This window comes from Aythya marila (assembly GCF_965140915.1).
Source record: "Aythya marila genome assembly, chromosome: 5".
Lineage (NCBI taxonomy): Eukaryota > Metazoa > Chordata > Aves > Anseriformes > Anatidae > Aythya > Aythya marila.
The window spans coordinates 39,220,769-39,245,862 of NC_139046.1; the positions used below are offsets into that span (position 1 = coordinate 39,220,769).

The 25,094-nt window shown below is 39.7% G+C and overlaps 1 protein-coding gene across 1 annotated transcript in view; it reads left to right on the forward strand.

Moving 5' to 3' along the window:
* The window catches only part of LOC309878616 (formin-like), a gene marked incomplete at its 5' end in the record, with an annotated part of 183,966 nt that overhangs the window by 20,393 nt on the left and 138,479 nt on the right, over positions 1-25,094 (forward strand). Inside the window, 3 exons of the mRNA XM_082761365.1 lie at positions 6,655-6,830; positions 14,795-16,864; positions 19,034-19,151. Of these exons, the coding sequence (XP_082617491.1) occupies positions 6,655-6,830; positions 14,795-16,864; positions 19,034-19,151 (2,364 nt within the window). The remainder of the gene's footprint in view (positions 1-6,654; positions 6,831-14,794; positions 16,865-19,033; positions 19,152-25,094) is intronic.

A 25,094-nucleotide genomic window follows, 5' to 3' on the forward strand; every position in this document is an offset into this window, starting at 1 on the left:
AGTCAGGAAGGATTTACTGCTTGGTGCTTGGTTAAGAGAAAAGATCAAGCAAGAGGGTTAGGTCATAAAAACTGAGGTGTATATGGGGAAAAAAAAATAAATTGGATGGAGTCTGCATATTTTGGCTTTCCATATTTTTAAAATATGGAGAAAAAAGCATGCTTTCAGTAACATCAGTCAAGCATAATCTGTTTGGTCAAGGATGTTTGCCAAAGATAGTCTAACATGCTGTGACTTGCTGATATAGGACCTTGCAAATACCGATAGCTATAGGAAAATCATTGTCTTCAGTTACCCATGTAAGTGTTCTATCTAGTGATGGTGTTGAGAATGTTCGGCTCTGCTGTTGAAATGGTACCTTTAAATAAGCAATTTGGCCACTTAGCTTGTTTCAATTATGTGATCCACTTACCCAGTAAGTCTAACTGGTTATTTTCTTGTCTTTCTGAAATTTAAGACCCCCCAAAATCCTAAAGGTCCACAGAAGATGACATTCTGAGACTGGTTCTCAAAGACTTACATTTTATTTCCTCTACCATTTTTTCAGTCCTTCCAAGAGGTAAACAGTGAAAAGCAACTAAATAACTAAAGGCTTTCTTTATTTGTGCTTCACAAATTTATAGGAATGTTTATAAAATTTAATCAAATAGACAATAGACACAGAATTGTATCTTACCTAGGAATCATAATACAAAAAGATTAACTGTTATGTTTTTATCTTGTGTGATTTTACAAAACAACCCAGAAAGAATGAAGTGTGATTAAAAGACATACATAGAATAGAGCAGCGGTTGGGAAACAAAAGCTGAAAAGACAAAGTGTAAAGATTGGTCTCAGATTTAAGTGCTTTGTGGTTAAGCAAACCATGTTCCAATGGAGTGTGGATATTATGACTCATCTGATTTCTTTTGTCAAATAAAAAAAAATATATATTTGAAAAGCTGATTGGTTTTCTCCAAGAAGTTCTTTATACAAGACAGATGAGAAGGTAAAGAATGGCTTTCTAGAGGGACCATGGTATCACCATGATTATGATTATGTTTGGGAAAAATAGACACATTTGTGGACCCACAGATCCTCCTCCTGGCTTCAGGCAGACCTGACAAAAGCTTTGCAAGCCATTTTGCAGAGACCTAGGTAATATTGCTTGCAGGCTTTTCTTGGTTCTGGGAAATGTTCATTGTCCAAAACCTGATTAGATGTAATTCTGAAAGTGAACTTAAACTCTATTTAAAAGCTGAGTTATATTGCTGCCAAAACTAATTGTAATGCTTCTTTCTGTATTGTAATTAACCTGCAACTTTAATTTCTGAAATAGGCTTAAGAAATCCAATTTAGAGTTTGGTTTAGTGCTTTACACAGAGCTCTTAATTGCTACAGGGACTGTAATGACAAAAGCTCACGTGAACGTTTTATAATTGGAACTAAAAATGGCAGATGTGCTTCCTTCATAGGAAGTGCCTGAGGTGAGAATTACAGCTGTTTGCATCCTCAGCTGATGATTTTGCTTTTCTTTGTTCTGCCCCTGCTTCTGATTTGTCAGTGATTTAACTATGTAAAAAACTGTACATTTAAAAATTTTTCAGTTTAATTTGGTCTTTTGGTAAGTTTGCTTAACTTATTTAAATGATCTCACAGTCCATCCTGGTCCTAAGCAACGTAAATTATCCCATCTAACATTTTTTATACATTTCATTCTTATTTTCCTGAACGATTGAATTATTCCAACTCTTTATTCAGCTTCCAAGCTGTTTATTCTCTATGTATTGCTTAATATCTCTCCAGGGATTATGTGCAGTAGCTTAGGTTGTGTTATATTATTTTTTTCCCTTAATGGGATCTTTGTTGAAAAATAACTGTTTTGCGATTTTAGTATTTTAGGAAAAACAAAAACAAACGGATAAAATATGTGTTAAAAATACTGCAATGGTTTGTTATCTTTTAAAGACAGAACTGTGAAGTTCTAAAACAAGTGTTGCAAAAATATTTTTTATAGATTTCTCAGTTTGCAGAAGATATTATTTGTGGTAATAAAAAATAGCCACATATTGTAGCCATGTATCTTTATATAAAAATTGCCATATATCTATTTGTTTTAGTTCAAAAAATAAGAATTAAGAAATATTTAACCCCCGTGACATTAAATCAGTTTACAGAAAAGCAGCAGCAATATATGGTTCCTTTTCATTTTTAAAAATCAACCTGTAGTCAGTGTAGAAAAAATACTTTTAATTTCATTATAAAACATGAGTCTATAATTTTAATGAATTGCATATGCATTATTATTTACATTTAATATATCTATGCACATATTTATATACAGATTTTTAGACAGATAGATACACACACATTTTGTGTCTGACTTGGTCCTGGTTTGCCTCGGTCTCATGATTTGCCTCTTAGAGACAGTGTATGTACCCTAGACCCTTGTTGTCATCTCCTGGATTTCGAGCCACTGAAAACCATAGGAGCCAGTGTTACACGTGTTTGGGTTTGATATCCCAGGACTGGTGTAGCAATGGGGAAAGAGCAGATAGCCCAGCTGTGAGCAGGCTGTGGCTTCCACCCCCTTGGCAGCGATAGATGGCAGCAAATCTGTATTTGGGAACAGTTCTTTCTACATAGGGTGCTTGTGGAATGCATGACCTTGGTGATGTCAGCTGTGAAACCTGGAAGATGGTTTGGTTAGCAACTGGATTTTCCTGGAGAGTTTGTGTTTGTTTTTGTTGTTTTGAAGTACAAAGCAAAACAACAAAAGTTGTCAAATTGATTAAAGTGGCTTAAGGATAAGCATATGCATTTCAAAATTTCCTTAATTAAACCTCTGATTGAATGGATATATACACTTGTCTGCATGTACATGGATAAAATGTACATAACACCCAGACATTTGAAAGCATTCATTATAAATTGATGTAGCAAACAGACATAAATCAACAATAGTCACTGAAATTATAGAAATTGCCTAAATTTCCTCTTGGCTCTTGTTTTTTGGAATCAGGTATGATTTTATAGGTGACACCACAAGACTCAAAGTTTTTGCAATGTAAAGTCAGTAGATAGCCACAAAAATGTAACATTATTATGTGATAGGAATCAGGAGAAAAGCTAAAAGCTGACACAATAGTTTGCTAGCATGATACAGACAGTCTTCAGTTGACTCAGAAATACTGTGCAGATACCTTTTTTTTTTTTTCTTTTCCTCTCTGCAATCACCTGGAACTTTGTATTTTCTACAGAAGCTAGAATAATGTAAAATAGAGTGGCCATAGAGTGGCCACTAAGCTAATTGTATGGAATAATAAAGGTGAGGTCAAAATTCAGCTGCCACCTTTCATTCAGCTGGAAGCTAGTGAAAGAGGGTGAATCCCTGTGCCATTTGACAGCTCAAGTGATGGAAGCAAATCACAGGGTATTGGTTTCATTTAATGTGTGAAGCACTACAGTTATCAAATACTGAATTCATAGCTTTAGTCTCCTTGATTATTAAGGAGTGGGCTTTGAGCTTTAGATTAACCAGGGCTCATCTTCCTGTGTCGTTGCAGTTTTAGACTATGCTTGTCTACATGGAAGAGTTGACAGGTTTTTCAACATTGAATATATGGAGTATATGTGGAGTCTAACTTACCTGTAATTTAGATGAGCTGTAGTAAAACGCTTTAAAATATTTTACTTTTGTATTCAAATAGAAGTTTGTTTGAACTGCTGCTGTAATCAGTCAATCCACTGTCCATTTCTGAGTGGAAGGGAAAAAAATATGAAGTACATAAAGCTTCTCAGTGTTTTCATTACAAATGACTCCTCTGAGTCCTGTTTCTTCAGACCCCCTTTTTTCCTTTACCCCAGCTGAGGGGTGTAATCATCTTGAGCTGTGTAATCATAGGAACTATGAATTTGCAGTTAATATTCCCTTTGAAATCAAGGAATTCCCTTTTCATGAGCAAATACTTGCAGGCATAGGACATAAATGTATTCCTTCAGTCCTGGCTGGGCTTAAACTTTAGAGAAGCACTGTGGTGGCTTTATGGTGGTGGGAAAGAAACAGTTTTAAGCTGGAAAATGTTATTAGATTTTATTTATTGAAATTAACAAGCTTTTGTAACAAACTGATTATGGTATGGAAAGACAAATATATATATCTATAATATATATTATAGATATATATTATATAATATATATATAATATATAGTGTATATATAATATATATATAGTGTGTGTATATATATGTATTATATAAACAAACCAACCAAACTAAAAAGCATACGCTTGAGGAACAGCTTTGCTTCCATGGGGACACCTCCTGCCCATTCTCTGGTCTCCAGCCCTCGCACCGAACATCATGTCCCCCTGCTGAGTTGGGCTGGACCCAACACCAGGGCCAGACCATGGTGGCTCCTTTTCTCATGCTGCTCCTTGTTCCTTACACCACTGCCCCTGGCTTCCTCCACCAGTCCCTCCAGAGCTGTACTCCCTCCTCAGTCTCTTCTCAGCCCCTGCTCAGGTCACCACCTGGCTCCAACCCTGCTTTGGGCCACAGAGAGTCCCTCTTTGTTGAGTTAAGTATCTGCTGGGTTAAGTTAAATCAGCTCAGCATGGACACGGATGAGATCCAGAGCCAATGAGCAACTGGGGGCACTGATGGGTATGGAAGGAAACAGAGCCTCTTGTTCTTGTCAATAGTAAGCCATAAAGTCTGTTAAAGCTATAATGTGACACTTCAGAGCAAGAAGCACATTTTTATTAAAACAACATTGCAAATACTTATAAATTCAATTACAATTCATATTCTATGCAGTGCATAATTTCAAAAAGTTTAGGGTATGTGTAAAAAGTAAAAGCTTAAGGTATCTCTTTTTGCAGAGATGCTGTCTTTTGCCATCTGGAAGGATGAGGATGAACAGTAGCTTCAACTTGAAAATCCCTCTTCTATAATGTGCTGGTGCTTCCCTAGCTAGGAATGACTAGTTTGTTCAAATGCCGTAATATTCCCTTTTGTAAGTGGAATGCAATTTAGAGGTTCTGCTAGGAAAACAAATAAACACATTTGAAGAATAAACTAATTGGGATACACATATTCAGCTTGCATGTTAGTGAAGGTTCATTAAAGCATTACGATAAACTATTACTGTTTGCTATACATGTCTGTATAATCAGAATTCTTACACTTGCTTCTGAGTAGACCACGGAGAAATTTCTTCAAATATTTTATGAAAACATAATTATCATTTCCTAATCTTGAGAATGGTTAGTTAATCAGTACCTCATGAGCAGTAGCATTTTATAATAAAATGGAACTGCCTTTGGACTCCAGCCCAGAAACTGTACACCTTGTAGACTACGTCTGAGCTCTTTTGGCAAGAAGTGAAATTCAAGTACAACAACTATATTCAGTGTTTTAGGGTACTTTATTTCATGAAAGGTTCTGTTCCATAAGGTCTTTACTTTTCATGGGGAATATTATGGCTTTATGGATAGTTGGCCATTTTACCAAGTATTTTACCTTGCTATGCTTACTGATAATTATTTGTAATTATTTTACTGATAATTATTAGTGTCTAAATTATTTGGAGCTATAAGCCTTCAGAAGCTTGGAAAATCAGCCTAAATTTAATCAAACATGCTTAGAGATTATGATTCTCGTGCTTCTTTTTAACATGGCATTTTGAAACTAGGGGAAATACCAAAAATTAAAAATAAATTTCAAAATTGTAAGTACAGTTCTTTGTGCATTGTTAAGCTAATTACCATATGTGACAGCTCTGAATTATGTTGGGATCTGAATTTTCTAGGTGAGAATGTTCTAGGATTCTAGAACTGCATACGTAAGAGGATGGTCTGTGTATGTTCTACACCAAGTCACACATTACACTTCAGAGAACACACTGGCCTCGTGGAATTCATTGCTTTTCTCATTCGTAAATTAGAGGCTATCATTCAGAAAAAGAGTCATTGTTTTGGGGAGCTGAAATATTCGCTGCGCTGCAAAGGAGAATGCTGTGTAACTGGAGTGCATGACACAGGAGTATACTGTTGGCTGTCAGCTTTTGCACTTACCTCTCCCACTACATTCATGACTGCATGTTTGTAACTAAATGTTTGTAACGTTCTAAAACTAGGACAATATTTTTTTTAAGGTTAATGGAGCAAGGTAAAGTGTAAAATACCACTTCTGATTGAAAGATTCTGCTTTTTATGCTTTTGCTGTAATGGGCTAATGGGCACAATATCCATTAGGGCAGTGCTTAACTTATGTTAGAAACTTCGTCTAATCAGTCACTTGAGCTTCCTTAGCTTAATTTCTATGCTTCACAGCCACCTCTGAAATATATGCATGTAACAAATGCATTCAAGAGTGCCTCGGCAGAGGAGGTGAAAACTCAAGCAGCTTACACACTGTGTGTCTGTGTGTGTGTTGGGCAGGAAGACAAACAGTCCACTTTTTCACTAGATGAAAGTTAAGTGCAAAGGTATTTTTTTCTCAGTGAAAAGAAAACATATCCCATTTATCCCATTTTGTTTTAAATAGGAAAACTGAAAGTGCGTATATGTTAATAACATGCCCTAGAATTTCTAAAAGAAACTTTTAGAACTTTTTATATGTAGAGATTATCTGCAGATGCTTTATTTTGTTTCATTTCATTTTGGCATTCTAGCAGAGACTGCTTTAAAGGATGACTTCACTGAACGACTGACAAATTTGGATGTGTCAAACAGAGATGAAGATACATGGGTTTTGGATTGCAGATTGGGGCAGTCAAGCCCATTTGCTCATTCATGTGAGAAGGAGAAGATCAACAGAAATGTGTTGCATTTAAGCCTGGAACTGAATGTAAGTAGGACTCTATTCATACTATGCTGGATTTCAACAAGCATTTATTATATACTGTTATGTTTCTGGTATGCATTTATTTCTGGTGTCTAAAACTGTGTTCTAAAAAATCTGGCAAACTGGAAAGTTTTGGATGGGATATAGTTTTCCAGATGGTTTCTGAGTCCATATGCCTATATGTGACTAAGCCAGAGAGCGATAGATATATATGTGTGTGTGTATATATATGTATATAAATAAATAAGATGCATGATGTATCATTACTGAAATCATGATGGGCATTTTGTTTAAATCAGTTGCTTTCCTGGAAATTGACTGGAGGAGCTCGAAAGTATGAGATGACCAGAAAGATTTGAGTCAGTAAGTGGTGTGTGTGCATGCATGTGTACATATGCACTTATATATAGGCGTGTGCACAGCCCAGGACTGCTGTTAGTTTCAAAACTTCTCGAGGTTTTGAAGCAGCTGAACTGGCATTGGAGTCAGACTGGCCATATATGAGACAGAAGAAGTTGATAAACTTGCTGGGAGACACTGAAGTTTTGGGTGCCAACCTGATTTAATTATAACTTGAGACACTAGTTTAACGTGGCCCAGTCAGATCTACCTGGGAGTATTTACGTGTTCCAGGGACGAGGAAGTAGGCACATTTTGGCAGTAGTTTTCAAATTGGAGGGAGAAAGGAATAGAACGTAGTAGATGAGAAAAGAACCATGGAAAGAATGAAAAGATCAAAAGACGATGCTTTGAAGACTAGATTACATTTACAGTATGTGCAAACAAGAAACACTGAAAAAAAAAATAATTGTGCAACAGTGACATCTATTGGTAGAAAGACTAAAACTGACATAGAAGAACATTTATAATGTAATACTTCACGATGATTAAACTCACCTTTCTTGTTCTCTTCAGCTTGTTATAAAACTAGTTTCGTGTCCTAACCTTCTTTTCCTAAAATAATTAATTGGAATGTTTCTGTATTACCATGAAAGTACAGGTTTATACTTGCAATAAAATGTTGGTACGAAAACAAATAATTGGATTGAAAAGCCCTGTGGCACAGTTGTTACTGCTACTACAAATACATGCTACAACAGGAAGAATCCAGTCAATGAGAGTAATTCATCTGTATTTAAATCCTTGTATAGAGCATAGAGCAGGTGGGTCTTTACATCAAGTCCTTTAAGCACAACAATTTCAGTAATGTAAGAGAAATCAAAGATTAGTAAGCAGTTTATTGCTATTTTTCTTCATTCAAGCAGCATTTTCTGTCTAGAAATCTTAGTGACTACGCTATGAAAGAGGGAATTAACATATAAGAATATTTATTCAGCCGTTTCTAAGAGATTCAGAACAAGAGCCCCAATTTCTATTAAAAAAAAGGGGGGGGGGGGGGGGGGGGGGGGAGAGGTGTGCTTAGCATGTGGCTGATAAGCTGTGAGTGACCCACCAAGACATTGTATCCTGCAGCTCACTCCCTGTGACCTTCTTTCTTGAAAGTCTTTCAGAACAGAACTCTGGGATGAATTACTTGCAGAACCCTAGGGTCTCTGCCTATTTTTCTGCTGCAAGATGAGCCCAGGTCGAATTGTGTAACAAGGGGTTGGAGGAGGAACTGCTAAAAGAATGGTGGTGAAAAGGTTGCTGCTGGTGCTGCCATCAGAATCTGTTTGCACTGTAATACTATAAGAAGCCTTTAAGAATGGTCATTACCAGAGATAAGCTGTATGAATTGCTCTGGTGACAGCAATCTGTTCCCAGATGTCTTTCCTGTTCAGTCCTCAGACTGAACAGTAAGACAGTTGTGGTCAAAAAATGAGTGCGTGTCTGAAGAACAACTCCAAAACAAAAATGTTTCCAGGAAATGCCAGCCAAAATGGACTGATTTACTTACTCAGCCATACTAGATCCAGTCATGTGATCTATGGCCCTTTCTTACTGGTGGGGAAAAAAAAAACCACAACAGTTTAGCCTAATTGACCAAAAAGTTGGGCACTACTGATTTAAAATGTAGCTATATTCATTACAATGGCAATAAGAAAAACAAAGCTGCTTTGCTCTGCTCTACTTTTGATATATTAGGAGCAGCCTTATATAAATTTGCAATATATTTGTATATGTTCATATCTAGGTAGAATCATAGAATCATCCATGTTGGAAAAGACCTTCAAGATCACCAAGTCCAACCAAGAACCTGACTTTCGCACTCCCATCACTAAACCATGTTCCTTAGTGTCGTGTACATGTGTCTTTTAAATACCTCTGGGGATGGAGATAACACCACTTCCCTGGGCAGCTTGCTTATATTACTGAACAGATGTTTCTATGTAACTATTACTTGGAAGGAGGCAGATAAATTAGGTAAGGGAAACAATGAATAAATTCTTCTCTAACAGGAGTTTAAAATGCACATTCCATATCAGAAGCCTGAAAAAAAGTACTGCATTAGATTTTAAGATCTTAGTCTGAGCATGCTGGGTTCTCATTAGCAATCAGCATGTACAAGATACAGAGATACAGAAGATACTGAAGCAAAATAAAAATGCAACCCCACCCTATACTTTATACAGTACTTTATCTCAGATAAAAAGGCACTTAAATGAGGTATGAAACTGCAGCTAAAATAGATATTAATAGATAACAATTACTAAAGAAATTCTGATACATTATTTGATGTGACTGGATTTTATTTTACAAAATTGTGTTGTTTTGTTTTTTTTTTTTAAATCTTTAAACTATTACATCATGGTGTATATGGGGAACAAGAGACCTGTTGAATGCAATGGAGGACAGAAGAGAGCAATCTAGAAAAGTAAAGCACAAAGGCAAAATATTCAGATTTAATCTCAGTTCTCATACTCAGTGCCAGCCTTTGTGCCTTACTGCACAGAGGTCTCAGTTTACTTACACAATTTACAGTTATCTTTTATTCTCTGTCTTTGTTAATTGTATGTCTGCTCATTTTAAACCCGATCATCTGCTAAATTCTCTTCTACAAGCTCTCCCTCTGAGCTACTGTAGGTTTATACCTTCACCCTTCATTAGGTATAATGATACGATATAGATGTCTTCAAAACAGTAAATTGTCTTTTTTTAATGTGCCTTTTGTTTTTATAACTATGTAACTGTTCTGATATTTCTTTTTTCAATTTGCCTAAAATAGTTAATATACCAGTGTCAAGCAGAATTGTGATTAAGTCATTGAAAAACACTGGGTGTATAGTCTCCCTAGACCAAATGTGTCTGATGTTCATTGTTAGTATTACTTAATGTTGAAATTTGTTAAGAATTATTGTATCTATGTGCTGGTTGCTAAGTCTAAACTTAATTGTTTATATTTCGCTCTCTATAGGTACCTCAAGGGAGGCTGTAGCGAGGTGGGGGTTGGTTTGTTCTCCCACGTGCCTGGTGACAGGACGAGGGGGAATGGGCTTAAGTTGAGCCAGGGGAGTTTTAGGTTAGATGTTAGGAAGAACTTCTTTACTGAAAGGTTGTTAGGCATTGGAACAGGCTGCCCAGGGAAGTGGTGGAGTCACCATCCCTGGAAGTCTTCAAAAGACGTTTAGATATAGAGCTTAGGGATATGGTTTAGTGGGGACTGTTAGCGTTAGGTCAGAGGTTGGACTCGATGATCTTGAGGTCTCTTCCAACCTAGGAATTCTGTGATTCTGTGATTCTATTTACAGTGAGTATAATGGTGATAATCAGATTTCCAGTTGCTCACGTATACCAAGTTAACAAAGGTGAAGACAATGGCATCAATCCAGGGCCTATACATTTCCTTCCACATTCTCTCTCCTTTCTATTTTAAAGCATCTGAAGAGTTAAAATAATAAGTATAAAAGATGCACAGTTGACAGGAGAGGCAGAAGGAAGAGTTGGAGAATGTTAAGATCCTTATCCTTATCAATCAGCACTGGGGACAGTGCAGAGGCCAGGACTGTGTCAACTGAGCCTCAGATCAATTCAAATTGCAGGAGTGAAGCCTGCAGCTTCACTTGGCTTTTCTTAAGCCTGGCACAGTTTAGTGCATATTTTGATTCTATAATGATTTTCAAGAAATTATGCAAACTATTCTTGTTTCCAGCCCCTTTATGTTGAAAATGCATCGGAAATTTTTCTACACAGTTCTACCATTTTACTGTTCTGTAGACCATGTCTCTATGCCTTGTTCATGTTTCCGTGGTTTGCTGTTATAATCTGAAAAGGCAATCTAGATAGATATGCTGTCAGGAAGCCTTGAGTCTTGCTGTATAAAAATGATTGAAAAGACTAGTTTTATTTCTGCCTTATTGTGTGCTTTCTTCAAGGGTAGTTATAAAGTTTCCTTCAGGGGAGCTCTCAGACACCTCAAGAACAGCAGTGGAGTGAGCTGTAGGTGTGACTTCTGTCTGTGATGAAATGTAGGTCAGTAAGGGTGTGGATTATTAAATGTTCTTTAAACTATAAGGAATTATTGTCCTTTTGTATAATTAATGCATTGACTGTCCTGAAAGTTGCTGTGATGGGCTGTAGGGGCTTTTCAGAGGCACCAGAGGGTTGTCAGTTTTATTAAGTGAAGAAGCTTGTAACATTATCATAACTGCTTTTTTTTTTTTTTTTTTTTTTTTTTTTTCTAAAGAATTTGAAGTCATTTCATCCTTCAGATGCAGCATTAAAGTCTGTTCAGACTTCCCTCATGAGGTAGAACCACCCAATGTTAAAACACTTCTGTCAGCAAACTGGCTCAGTCTCATTTGCATATGCATGGAATGATCTCCTTTTTATGTAAAAATATTAAGGGCATGTATCAATACATGCATTTTACTAAGAAACACTGTATTTCTTCATCAGCTATCCAGTCCCTTCACAAGGGCTGTCCGGTGGGTGACTGTCAGACTGTGAGAAGCCAGTCATTACAGGATCTTTATTTGAGGTTGGGGCTTTATGCATTGTGTGCTGAATTTAAGATACTGGTTGGCTTCTAGTTTTTGATAATTTCTCTGATGGTAGGTACAGGGACAAATTCCCTTTTTCATCCTAATGCTTAAAAAGTTTAATGTTTTCTTCTCTGTTCCTCTAGTTTATTATCAAGAGAAGAGGTACCTATAAAACAGTCTCATTTTCTGTAGCCTTGTGAGATTGCTTCTGTGGTGGTTTTACCTGGCTGAACAGCTGAGCTCCACCATAACTGCTCTCTCACTCCCTCAAAAGGAAAGGGAGAGAAAATACGATGGAAAGGGCTCAAGGGTTGAGATAAGGACAGGGTGATCACTCAATAATTATTGTCACGGGCAAAATAGGTTCAATATAGGAAGATTAATATAATTCATTGCCTATTACTAACAGACTAGAACAGTGAAAAACTAAAACTAAAAACACCTCCCCCGCATACACCCTCTTCTCCCTCTTCCCAAGCAGTGCAGGGGAACAGGGAATGGGGGCTGTGGTCAGTCTACAGCACTTTGTCTCCGCTGCTCCTTCACGGACCCTCTCTGCCCCTGCTCCTCATGGGGTCCCTCCCACGGGATGCCGTCCTACCCGAACTGAGCCTGAGGGGGCTGCCCATAGGCAGCACCTCTTCAAGCACTGCTCCCACATGGCTCCGTACCATGGGGTCCATCTGTCAGGAGCAAACTGCTCCAACATTGGTCCCCCACGGGTGGCAGCTCCCCCCAGACTACACAGGACCAAAAGCTCCTGTGTGGGCTCCTCTCCACGGGCTGCAGCTCTGGCCTGGGGCCTGCTCCTGCGGGGGCTCTCCATGGGCCGCAGCCTCCTCCAGGCCACAGCCACCTGCTCCAGCGGGGGCTCCTCTGTGGGTTGTAGTGTGGAGATCTGGGGGACAGCCTGCTCCACCAGGGGCCTCTCCACAGGCTGCAGGGGAACTGCTGCTGCCTGCCTGGAGCACCTCCTGACCTCCTGCGCTGACCTTAGGGTCTGCAGGGCTGTTCCTCTCACATTTTCTCACTCCTCCAGCTGCAGTTAACAGCATTTTTTTTTTCCCTTTCTTCAATCTTCTCTCCCAGAGACCCAACCAATGTTGCTCCCATACCTGGCTCAGCTCTGGCCAGGGGCAGGCCCCTTTTGGAGCAGCTGGAGCTGGCTCTGATCTGGCATGGGGCAGCTGCTGGGCTCTGCTCACAGAGCCCACCCTGCAGCCCCCTGCTACTAAAACATTGCCACGTAAACCCAATACATTCCACCCCTCATCTCTGTGAAAAACATGTTTAAGAATTATCAACACAATATGACCTTATATGGAGTTATAAGGGATATAACTGAACTTTTCATACATACTATTAAAATCTAGAATAGTTAGATTGTGGCTATTTTCAGTAACCTGCTTACAGACAATATTCATAGGACTTTCACAGTTTGGTGACCCTAAATTATTACACATAAGTTTTTTATTCTATCTAAGTGTTAGTGTAGTGTTGTCGACACCTGTTGTCACCTGTTATATTTTGGCATCATCTAGTAAGTATGTTTAGTTTAAAATACAGCTACATGAGTAACTTCATAGAAGGTTTTTGATCACTGAACAACCAAACTACTTTTGAAAAACACAATACTGTTTATACAGCATAAGTTAACCATTCCTCAAATAAATATGCACATAAAATATGCAAAGCATAACTATAGAAGTTATCAGGACAATAGTAATTGTTCTTTGAACAATTATCCTGTGGTTGAATATAAAAATAGGTATACATTTAAATGTAATGAGTATAAAATTTTGGTTCAGTAACGTCAATATTGCCCGATATTTTGTCATAAACTGAAGTTTAGAATTGCTGTAGACTTGCCTTAGAGAAGTCTGGTCTTGGAAGAAATTTTCACCAGTGCTGAGATAGCTTCCTGCCACTTGTCTTAGTAACACTGGGTTGTAAGAGAAAGTTGGCACAGGGAGTGAAAAAGACTTTCCTTATGTAGCACTTCCTTTTATGATACTGGTCTATATAAGCCTAGAAAACCAGGGCAGTAAGTTGTAGCTTATTGGGATGTTCCTTGCCTTTGCCCTTGATGATTAAGCACAGCAGAGGTGCAAGTCCAGAACTTTCTGCATGCAGGAAATGGCAGATAGGAAGGTAGATAGTGTTGTTCTATGCTTAAATCACAAGTGAAGCTGGGAGTGATTCCAGTACTCTTTGTCTATAGGTATGTATGCAACTTTGTAATATAGGTATGTATGCAACTTTGTAACTGAAAAGGTGTCGGTAGGCATTGTCTAAGCCCTTGGTATTATTAAGATCTGATTTCAGGAAACTTGCTTCCTGCAGTATATACCAATGACTTTCGCTGTTGACTTTATGACGACTTTACTTTCTATAGTATCCTTAAAGGGAAACACATGCTTTTTGTACATAAACACTACACCAAAACATAAGTATGTTGGCATACATAGCTGTTGCTAGTTTGTAGCATTCAGCTTTTCAGTAAATGTTTTCCTGTAATGTGATACAATGGTGCCAGGCACAGCTGATCTGCCTGGGAAGGACGGCTTTCGGCTTGGTGTTTACACAAGGCTACTCAGCACAGCGAAACGGCTGACTGCAGAATGACCCCTCTGCCTTGGTGCAACAAAATCAGTGCTGTCTTTGAATTTCTAACATACCGATGTGGAAATCTGAGTAAAGTAACTTCTTAAAGGCAGGGGGATAAGACGATTAGAAACTCTTGCAGATTTGCAGTCTCAGTAGTTCCAAAAATAGGAAAAGTGAAGACTTTAGAGGAGAACCTTACCCGAACATTAATGATTTCCTGAATTTCAACTGTGCCAAAGTATTTTGCACTTTCATGTGTGTTAAGAAACATGTAAAGAGAGTCCCTGACAGCTTCTCTTAATGCCGATTTATGCGGACGTGAGGATTTCCTGCAAGTACACTCACCCATGTTACCTAAACTATCTTACCCACGCACCGCACAGAACCAGGTTACCAAAGAAGAGAAAGGTGTGAGCAGAGGGGGTCGTTTCGCAGCAGTCCCGGCCCCGGGGCGGCGCAGTGCCTGCTCCAGAGCTGCTGCGGGCTCCGGGTCCCGTCCGGCCCCGTCCCGGCGGCGGCTCGGGGGCGCTGGGCGCGGTGCCCGGCGGTGCTCGGCGCAGGAGGGAGGGAGTAACGCGAAACCAGGCGCGCTGGTTTTTGCCCGTGGCCCCGCGGGCTGCGATCTGCATTCCGGATGAAACCTGCAGCAAATCGGAAGGCAGGCTCGCTCTCGCTTTTTTTTTCATCGTCCCCCCTCTGGATTCGACTTCGCGGGCGCTCGCCGGGGCTCTCTTCGGGCAGCCGAGACCTGGAGCTCCGCACGGCAGCACCAGCGGGGAGCTTCGGGCTGACTCGGGCTTGACTTCGTTATGGGTGCAGGGCGGCGGACCCCGACCCCAGCGGAAGGGCCGTGCCGAGGCGTCCCGCGGGCGTTCAGCGCCGGGCAAGGCGTCCCGCTCGGCTCCCGCCCCGAGGAGGCAGCTCCCGGCCGCCGCCCGGCCGCCCCGCGCGTCTAGGCGCCCCGCACCGCCGCCCCGCTCCGCGTGCCGTGCCCCAGAGCCCTTGGTGCCGGTGACCGGGCCCCGCGGCCGCCCAGGACTCGCCGCGTGTCCCCGCGGGCCCCATGGGCTCCGCGGCCTCCGGGCGGAAGCAGCCGCAGCGGGGCCGGGCCGCTGCCTGCCCGCGCCGGGCCCGCGCCCCGCCGCCGCTGCCTTGACCCCGCCGGCTCCCGGCATGGAGGGAGCGGGCTGGGGGCCGCCGAGCCCGGCAGACGGCGCTTGCACCACTTTTTCCATGAAGACGCGATTCGGACTGACGGCCAGGTTGGAGCCGGCTGCCACCGAGGAAGGGACGGTGCTCAGAGGCTTCCAGCCCCTGCGCGGCAGCCCGGACGGCCGTGCCGAGGAGCCCCGAGAGGGGAGCGGTGGCGACGGCTCCGAAAAGCCGGGTGTCCCCGCCGGGCCGATGGCTGGCAGCCGGCCCGAGCCGCCGCCCGAGGCCCCCGAGCTTGGCCAGCGGTCCTCTCGCCGTCTAGGGTCGGCACAGAGCTCTCCGGCCGAGTCCGACGGCGACGACAAGGATGCCATTCTGGTGCAGGGCACTTTGGTGCACACGACGAGCGATACGGAGTCGGACTGCGAGGGTAAGGACCTCGACAGCGACGGGACCCATGACAGCGGGTGTGGGCTACACAACGCGGCTTTGTCCGCTGGGGCTTCCGACGGTAACAGTGGAACCCAGGAGGAGTCAGAGGACTCGGAGGGGTGCAACCACAGTGATGACACCGCGGATAGAGATGAAACTGAGTTACACCCGCCAATTTCGAAGTGGCTCCCCAAGGAGCTGGATGGTTTTCTGGAGCATGACTCCAATGGAAAAGCCCGAATGCTAATGGATGAGCACTTGAGTCGCTTGCTTGCTGGAGGGGAATGCCCTCCAGAGCTTCCAGACGAAGAACAAAGACCTTCAGCTGATAATACATCTCTCCATAAGGCAGCGCTGGCTGAAAAGACTTTTCAGCTGCCCGCTTTCTTTAGTGGACTACGAGTGAGGAAAAAGGGACTAGGCACAGAGGACGGGGAGACTGTTACAGAAATCAAACCGAGGGAGAACGATTTAGCTCTGCTGAAGTTACGACAGCCTGTTAAGAAATCCAGTATTACATCAGGTTTGACCACAAAGAAAAAATCAGCAGAACCTAAAGCAAGTCCTACTTTCCTGGAACAACTCTCCCACTTGTTAAACATAGACGTCTCCAAGAATGATGATAGAACCGAAGATTCTGGTGAAGGCTTTGGGGAGACTGAGGACAGTGATGAAGCTCAAGAGAACAAAGCCCCTGGCAAAATAGAACCACAGTTTCCCTCTGAGGATATAAAACCAAACCCTGCTGAATCTGCACTGGATGTCTTTAAAGCTTTATTCACACGGCCTCCCAAAAAAGAAACAACTGCAGATCCTTCAGAGCTGGAAGCCCTAAAACGCAAAATGAGAAATGAAAAGGAGTCCTTGAAAGCCGTATTTGAAAGGTCAAAATCCAGACCTGGTGATGGACCATCAGACAAATCTGTAGGTTGACTTACTTTTTCTTCCTAAAATCTGGAAGTATATGGATATAAAATATTTTCTTTTTTTAAATTAATGGTGGGGACATAAGGTCAAAGTGTTGGAATTGTCTTCTACTTTAGCAATCTCAAATTTTGGATTCCAAACTGAAGAAATCCTGGGGCTTTCAAAATTGTCAATCATCTCAAGTTCTTGCAGAAATCAAAGAGACCTGGTGATAATCACAGATTTGGATTAAAAGTCAGAAATTAAACATCAGTTTCTGATTTTAAAAGATGATTATGAAACAGTTGCCCATATATTAAGTAGAGCTTAAAATGAGTTTTATGTTGCAAATACAAACTGTGATATTATTTAATAGTTTCCCAATCTCCCTCTGCCTTCTTTCTTTGATTATTATTTTTTTATTATTTTTATTTTAGTTTTAAAAGTACTATTTCATTTTGCCTTTAGGAATAATTCTAGGATAAGACCTGATACAAGAAGTTGTGGATGATCTTCAGTTTGATTTGTCCAAGGCAAATGTATTCACACAGCCTCCCAAAAAAGAAACAACTGCAGATCCTTCAGAGCTGGAAGCTCTGTAAAATTTAAATTTAAATAGAATTTTATAGTATTTTTTTCTTATTTACTTACATATTTCGGCTTTGCAAATATGGAGAAGTATTTAACCTTATGCAAGTATAACCAAGTGCTTCTAATTAGACCACTTAAGTTAGGGTTAAATCAAATATTTGCAAGGTTAATATTCCTATGCGTATGTATATTTGCTGATGTAAATTTTTAAGAAATGAAAAAAATCTTTGCTATTTATAAAAACCACAACGATAAATGAATTTGAGTGCAATTTAGACTTTAACAAAATGAGTAACTGTCCCTATGCCCCCCAACCAAAAACTCTTTCAGCTACGTCTCTGGCAGATAGTATCAGTCCAGAAGATTGTTCTCGTTGGCTAACAGGGGAATTACCTGAATGATTAAATTTGCAGGATCTGACCCTAAACCTGAAGCTACATAAGTTAATTTGCTGCGTTGGTTGTACTCTCTTAAAATTTTTATTCTTATGTATAATTAAAATGCTCATAAAAGATGACTGACAACTGGGCAGACTGCTACTACCAGTTTTAAGTAAATTACCTGCGGGGAGGAGGAGAAAAGAGGCACTCATTGGCCCTGGCATGTACAGAAAATGCTGTCGGTGTGCCCTTCCCATTCCTGGGTTGCTGGTTCCTGCTTACGCCATTCCCTGGGCTGTGCTGGCGCAAGCGTCTGTGTGCCTCACAGCAACCCGATTCGGGAGGCTGTACTCATGCCTGGTGAGGGAGGAAGCACAGGAGCCAGTGTGAGTGGCTTTTAGAAATGTCTGCTCAGCGTCTGGTCTAGTACACAGGTACATTTTCCCAGAGCAAAGCCAGTGCAAAAGGTCTTGCCTTTCCTTTTTCCTTGCCCAAATAGGCCTTTTATGGAGCCACTTTCAGGTAGTGTTCTGCTGTTGCAGTTGTGTCTATGCCATTGATTGTATATTGTAAATCAAATTACAGAAATGTTAGAGTTGTAAAAACCAACCAACCAACCAAAAAAGTGAACTAAAATGTTCTTGTTTATCTCCCCCCACCCCTCCTTTAAAGGATTATTTCACCATTCCAATTGACAGCGCAGTCCCATAACCAGCTGCAGCAGCACTTTGATGTGGCAGCGTTACATACTATGTGGACTGAGCAAGCTGCCAGGGGTGTGGCTGGAATTTCTTAAACCAGCTCCGCTTCCAGAAAATTATATTGTCAAATGATGTCTTAGGTGAATCCCACTAATGTGTACTTGTAGGAGAAGTGCAGATGGGGCTTTTCGTTCTTGGAAAAAAAATAGGTACAGGGAAAAAGAAGCTTCCTGACCTCCTGGTTCACCAAAGCGTAGACAGCCTTCCATGCTGATATGAACAGTTTCAACACAATCATCATAGATCATGTGCATTAGGGTATTTTTCTCCTCAAAATTATTTTTCCATACTGATTTCTTTGTGTCCCTTCCAAATAACTGAGCACTTTTTGGATCACTGGAATGAGACAGATAGCCATTCTTGAGTACATATGTAGAGCTGGGGATGGTGGTTGCTGTTTTGGAATCAATTGATACTGCTGACTTTAATTTTTTATTTTTTCATAATTTTAACAGCCTGATCTGAGCCCCTCAGAGCAAGATGACAAGACTCCAGGGAGACTCCAGACTGTCTGGCCACCACCGAAAGCAAATCATGAAGAAGTAAAAGTAGGATTGAAGTACACAGAAGCAGGTAAAACAAAGAGATGAAGCATTTGCAGAAATTAATTTCTGACATTTTTGTTGTTTGAGATAGAGACAGTGATAAGTCACAATATTTTCTTATCTGTTAAGTGACAGTACTGAGCTAATGGTGACTTGCCAACCTTACCCATTGGCTCTGGCAGTGACCCTGCCAGAGTCTAGTCTGATGTGCGCAGTTCTCTGTAGTGTCACACTGTTAAGTCCAGAATAAAAGTAATCATTGTCACTTTTGCAACTTGTGTGTAAACAGAGGAATGTTAATATCCACTCAGAGCATGTGTATAGCTAGCCATGTGTATTCTCATATACAAATGTGTAAGGGGGCATGTCTGAAGTGCGATGCTAACTAGCCATCAGATAAATATTCCACAAAAAGATACTTTAAAGGTTTGTTTTTTTTTAACTTAAAAAAAAAAAAGCCTTTTGTTATATAAATACTTATATCACATATTTATAAGGAAAGAGTGAGTATTACAGGTGCCACAACCAAATTTGTATTCTTAAGTATAAAATAGGATGTCCTTGTTACTCAGAAGTCAGTTCTGAACCATGGAATTGTCAGAAATACTGAAATGAAAGACCACTTGTGCTTCATGCAGCTCAAGATTTTAGAAAATACCATATCAAAAGGATTAAGTGGAATTTAAAAACTGCTTTTCTACTGCCTTGCTGTGAGAAGGTGTGCATGGTGATGGTGTACATTTATTTCCAATTCTAGTGAATATCTACCTGGCCTTGTATCAAGAGAAAGAATAAGTAGGAGTCCTGAACCTACTTCTTTATATTGTTCAATGTACTGCTTTTTTCCTCTCTATTTCCTGAGCTCTCTCTACCTTGTTTTGTGATAAAGAGGGGATGTTAATGAAGGTGAAAAGCTGTTTAAGATTAAGAAAACTTTTTTCCCCCAGGTTTTGGCAGGATCAACATGGTTTTAATGTATTTTACATTGCCTCTGATTGCTCTGAGGTGTGTGTCTATCACTAGATGACCAGCACAGGGTTTTTTTTGTGCAAATACAGGTATTCAACTTTTGACAACACCACAGTCTCTTTCTGTTACGCTTAGATTCTTATTATAGGCTATGTGCTTTCTGTATTTAATTTTCCCCAGATAAATATTTTTTCTTCTAATGACTATAATCATCTGTGGCAAAAACACATGCTGTAAGAAAAAAGGAAACTGAATTAACAAAAGCTCCAGATTCTACTACTTGCAGAGAAATTAGGTCATGCTTTCCTGAAATTTGAATAGAAAGGACAGACTGGCTTAGAGCCCATGTAAATTGTTACTCTTTTGTTACTGTGATATTTTGGGTGGCAGTGTCATCAACATGCTGATGGTTGGTTTGCTAAGTCAAGTTTTTATACAGACCAGACTTTTCAGTTCATTAGTCACTCCAATGTCTGGCAGAGAGGGATCTGAATGAAAACAAATCGCTGGTGATCCAGCTAGGATGAGACAGAAGCTGTGCTTTTAAAGGAAATAGGCAAAGACTATGTTTTAAGAGTGTAGCAGCATTATAGGTATTAACTGGTTTGTATTTCTTTCATCTCTGTTAATACTCCTGGATGCCAAGAAAGCAGTGATGGCAGCAAGGACACTGGAAACACTTAGAAGTTGCATATGATGGGTCAGTTACAACAGCTGGCTTCTCTGAGTATTCGGGTGATGTACATTATAATGCCTTAAAGCATTATACACAGGAATGTGTATATACAATCTTCTGCAGGTGAAGGATAGCACTGTTTATGAGACCAGCACAGGTGTAATTAAAAAAAAAAAAGAGTTTGTATTCAAAGTTGGTCTTACTGCTAGGTTGTTGTCCTTTTTTTTCCATTAAATGGAAGTTTTGGTACAGGATTACTTCTACAGTCTCTGCAAAGTATCTGCAAATAAAGTACACGTGTATAGTGACATTTCCCTTCATGCCCCGTCCCATCCAAAATTCCCTCCCTGCTAATGGTACCAAACGAGCTCCTTGTCCTCAAAGTGTTTCTTTAAAGTATGATCCAAAGCAGATTATTGATGAACTTAGACTGTTCTCAACCTGTAACCTAAAACCCCATCTGTTACCACAGTATCTTGTTCTGACGGCTCTGATCAAATGAAGAGTTCTTGATTTCAGAATCAGTCAAAAATTTTCCATGGCAGAGATCTTCCTCCATTAGTTTTCCTGAACAGATTATTATTGGTGCCATAGAACAATGCTAAAATAACTTGCTTTAACTTTCAGTCAACAGTTTATCTTAGTGTTTTAATTTCAGTGATTAGGAGTTCCATCCACTGAAACAATAGGAACCTGTATACGAACAGTAGTAGTAGGCAGAATTATTAGGTAAATTCATTTGGGGTTTTAACCCAAAATAAAGCTGTCATAACTGTGATTACGTCCAAGGAGAAGAAATCTGTGGACATATGCCTTAGTACTTCTAACGAGGTACAAGAATCCATACTTATTTTATGAGGTAGCATAGCTTTTTCATTTGTCATGAGAAATTAGTGTTTGAAGTAAGGCTGTTTGAAAACTTGCAAGCTGAATACTGTGATCTTTCTCACAATTCTGTTCTAAGTCTTTGATTTACTTCCTCCATCACCATGCAATATGACAGCTATGACAGGAAGGTAGAGATATTGTGTGAGAGGATTACTGGCTTTTTGATCTTTTCTCACCTCCTTGCCATGTTTTTCCTCATTGTTCTTGCTGCCTACTGGAAGCAAGAAATTCAGGCTTAATTTGGCCTACGCGGCAGACATCACAGTGACTCAGAGCAGCTTGGAGAAGCAGCTAACTCCCTCCTGAGGCTCGTAGTCTGGCCTGGTATGTGGGAAACCAACTGAAAAGCAAATGGACATAACAAGGAACACGTGTGTGGAACTGACTAGGCCTGTTAGGAATATTAGAACTGAAAGAAGTTAATGAACAAATACAACTCCTCACCAGATTTTTTTAATGCCTTTGATAACATCTTGTGTAGCCATAGTATTGTCACTCCCAACATTTAAAAATTACCAGTAAATATCCCCAAATCTTGAGTTGCAAATTTTGAATTAAAGGATGGTATTACGAGATTTTGGCACACCTTATTATTGTTTTCTTAACCTTTAATTCCTCTGTTTCCATAGTGCAAGTCACTGTACCGTCAACTGTCTCTCTGTAATTAACACAAACTGCTTCCATGGGTCTCTAGAGAAACTGGAACTTCTTTGAAGTTTGTCAGTCTAAAAATCCAGCAAGACTGTAGTAGATTATAGTATTTACATCCTGGTAGACTGGAAGGAGGGTATTTTAATTTATAGTTACCGGTTTATTCCATGGAAATCTTTACTGTATACTCGAGACATTTCTGTGCATACTCCTCTGGTCCTAAAATTCAATTCTTCTGTTTTCAGTAAAAGCTTCTTTTTCCTTTTTTTCCTCATAATTCTTAGAGTAATTTCTCCCATTTCTGAAGCATTAGATCTGATAGAAGGGTGGATGTGTCAGCTGTTAATAAATGTGAGAATACCTAGCCACGTAGAGGAGACAAATACATGTCTATAATGAGTGAACTCATCTATGGTATTGGATCACATAGAATCCACATACAGTGAATCTTAGCTGCTGCGTATGATTGATAAGAGCTTGCAACCTGCGATGTCCAAGAAGGGGAGTTTAGAGATGAGTTCTCATGCTCATAAAACTACTTATGTTTGAAGAACAATCTCCATGTTGAGGAGATATAGAAGATAAGAACTTCACATCCTGTGATCCTTATTAAAATGTGCATTTAGCCATCAAATTAGTTCTCATATAAAACTGAGAGTACTTCATCTTTTGCTTAAGCGGAGCAAAAATGGTAAAAATGATGAGAGAAGTATTTGTCATTCTGGTCAGAGAAAATGTAGAAAGAAAATCAAGTTGAAATATTAATCCATTTAGTGCTCTTTTTTGTTACATGCTTTCTTGCTAATTCATTTTTTTTTATCTGACATAAAATAACTAACCCTGTTCTCTCATTGTCTGTCTTATTCATCATACTTAAATCTTTGATGACATCTTGTTTCTTGTTGTCCACATGGAGCCACTTCATATATATATATAATTTTTATATATATATATACACACAATTGTATAAGCTGTAAGCACAATTTGTGTTTCAGGGTAAATAAGGAAACCAGGAGGTGACTAAGAAAACTCTTATTAAACAGAAAGTATCTAAGTCAGTTGCAAATGACATAAAAAATGGCAGAGATTTACTCCCAAGTCTTTCATATATTAAAGCCTTGGTCCCCTATGCTCTGGGTTCCCAGCAAGAAAATCACTTTATGGTTGTGACGTAAATGCAGAGAATAACCAGCTTATATGACAGAAAGAGAGGCATAATGATCTGAACAAAGAGATGAGAGATAAGCTTTCATATCCGTCTTTAACATGGGCTTCTGTTGTTGCCTCAAACAATTTATATTTGTCTCTGCAACAGACATAATGCTTGATGTCAGTATACTGAAGGAAGTTCTAACAGGTGATCTTAATGTTGGTTTTATCATAAATTTATTAAAAAATAATTAAAATAAAATAAAATAAAGGCAAGCCTTTGCCTCATATATATATTTTTAATAGAAAATTTGGGATTTGACTATATTAAATGAAAAATCTTGTTATATGGGTATGTTTCTCAGTATGAGAGGTACTCGCTTTTCAAACTGCAGGTCTGTTGAACAGTGTGGTACCAGAGGGCTGCAGGCAGTGAAGAGGAATCAGTCTCTTCTTCCTGCCTACTAGAGGACATACAGGGCTTATGAGAAAGGAACTTTTCTCTTCCCATCTTGGCTGATACTTTCATTCCTACTGTGCCTTTGGAGATGGGAGTAACAAGACTTACATCTATTAATGCTGCTGATTTGTTGGTAAAATGCCTGAGTTCCATTTCCAGCTTTTATTATGCTATCTTCTGGAATGACTTCAGGAAACACGAGTGTTGACCTTTCCACACTTCAGTTTACCCATCTGTAGAACTCGGATAAGAATCCTGACCTATTTTTCAAGCCAAATTAAATCCCTTTTCTGTTTAGAGGTTATTAACATTATATATGAGAGAAGAATGGAAAAGAATACTGGTTTCCCATGTTTAAATCTGCAAATAATAACACAGGATGGAAATTGTGCCTAAGGTCATGTGATAAAACATCTTTGCCTCTCTATGCACGGGGCATTATATTATTACAGGGTAAAGGGGGAGAAGAAGTGTGACTCACTTTTTCAGCGAAAATTTCTGCTTTTTTTCCATGTTTATTTAAATACAGCAGTTTTAGGAGACCTGTTGGTTTTGAGTCTGGATGCATATTACAGCAGATGCCTAAAAAGGACATGTTTCACATTATACAAAGCCATATCTGAATACACACATCTGTGTAGCTGTAGATAACATTTTGAATTTATATACAGAATTTATATACAGAACCGCATTGGTCCACTCAAAGTAGAAACTTGATTTTAAACTACATTTTCCTATTGAAGAGATTAATCTGTTAACTGAATATAATGAAGGCAAGTTCTGTGAATTCTTTTCTTTTACTGTAGTTTTTACTTTGAAATGCAGGCACCGCGATGGGTCCTACCAATGTGGCATTGTGAAGGCCCAGAATGGTCACAGAATTTTATGAGATGTTTATTGTTATTTAACTGAAACACAGTGAAAGAACAGTTGTGTACAGCACAAGAGAATGACCTTGTATTTTATTTCCCTTGTTCTGTTTCAAAATATATGAGGCCCTTTGTGTAAGACAAATGCCTCTGATTTTTCTTGAATTCACTTCCTTGTATCAGATCTCATTCTCCTGTCTCATTGTTCACATGATCAAGGTTCTATTTGCAGCACCATTTGTACAGCACTGATTTACATACCAGTCCAAATGAAATCCTGAATCTGGACACCTTGAAGCTTTCTGAAAA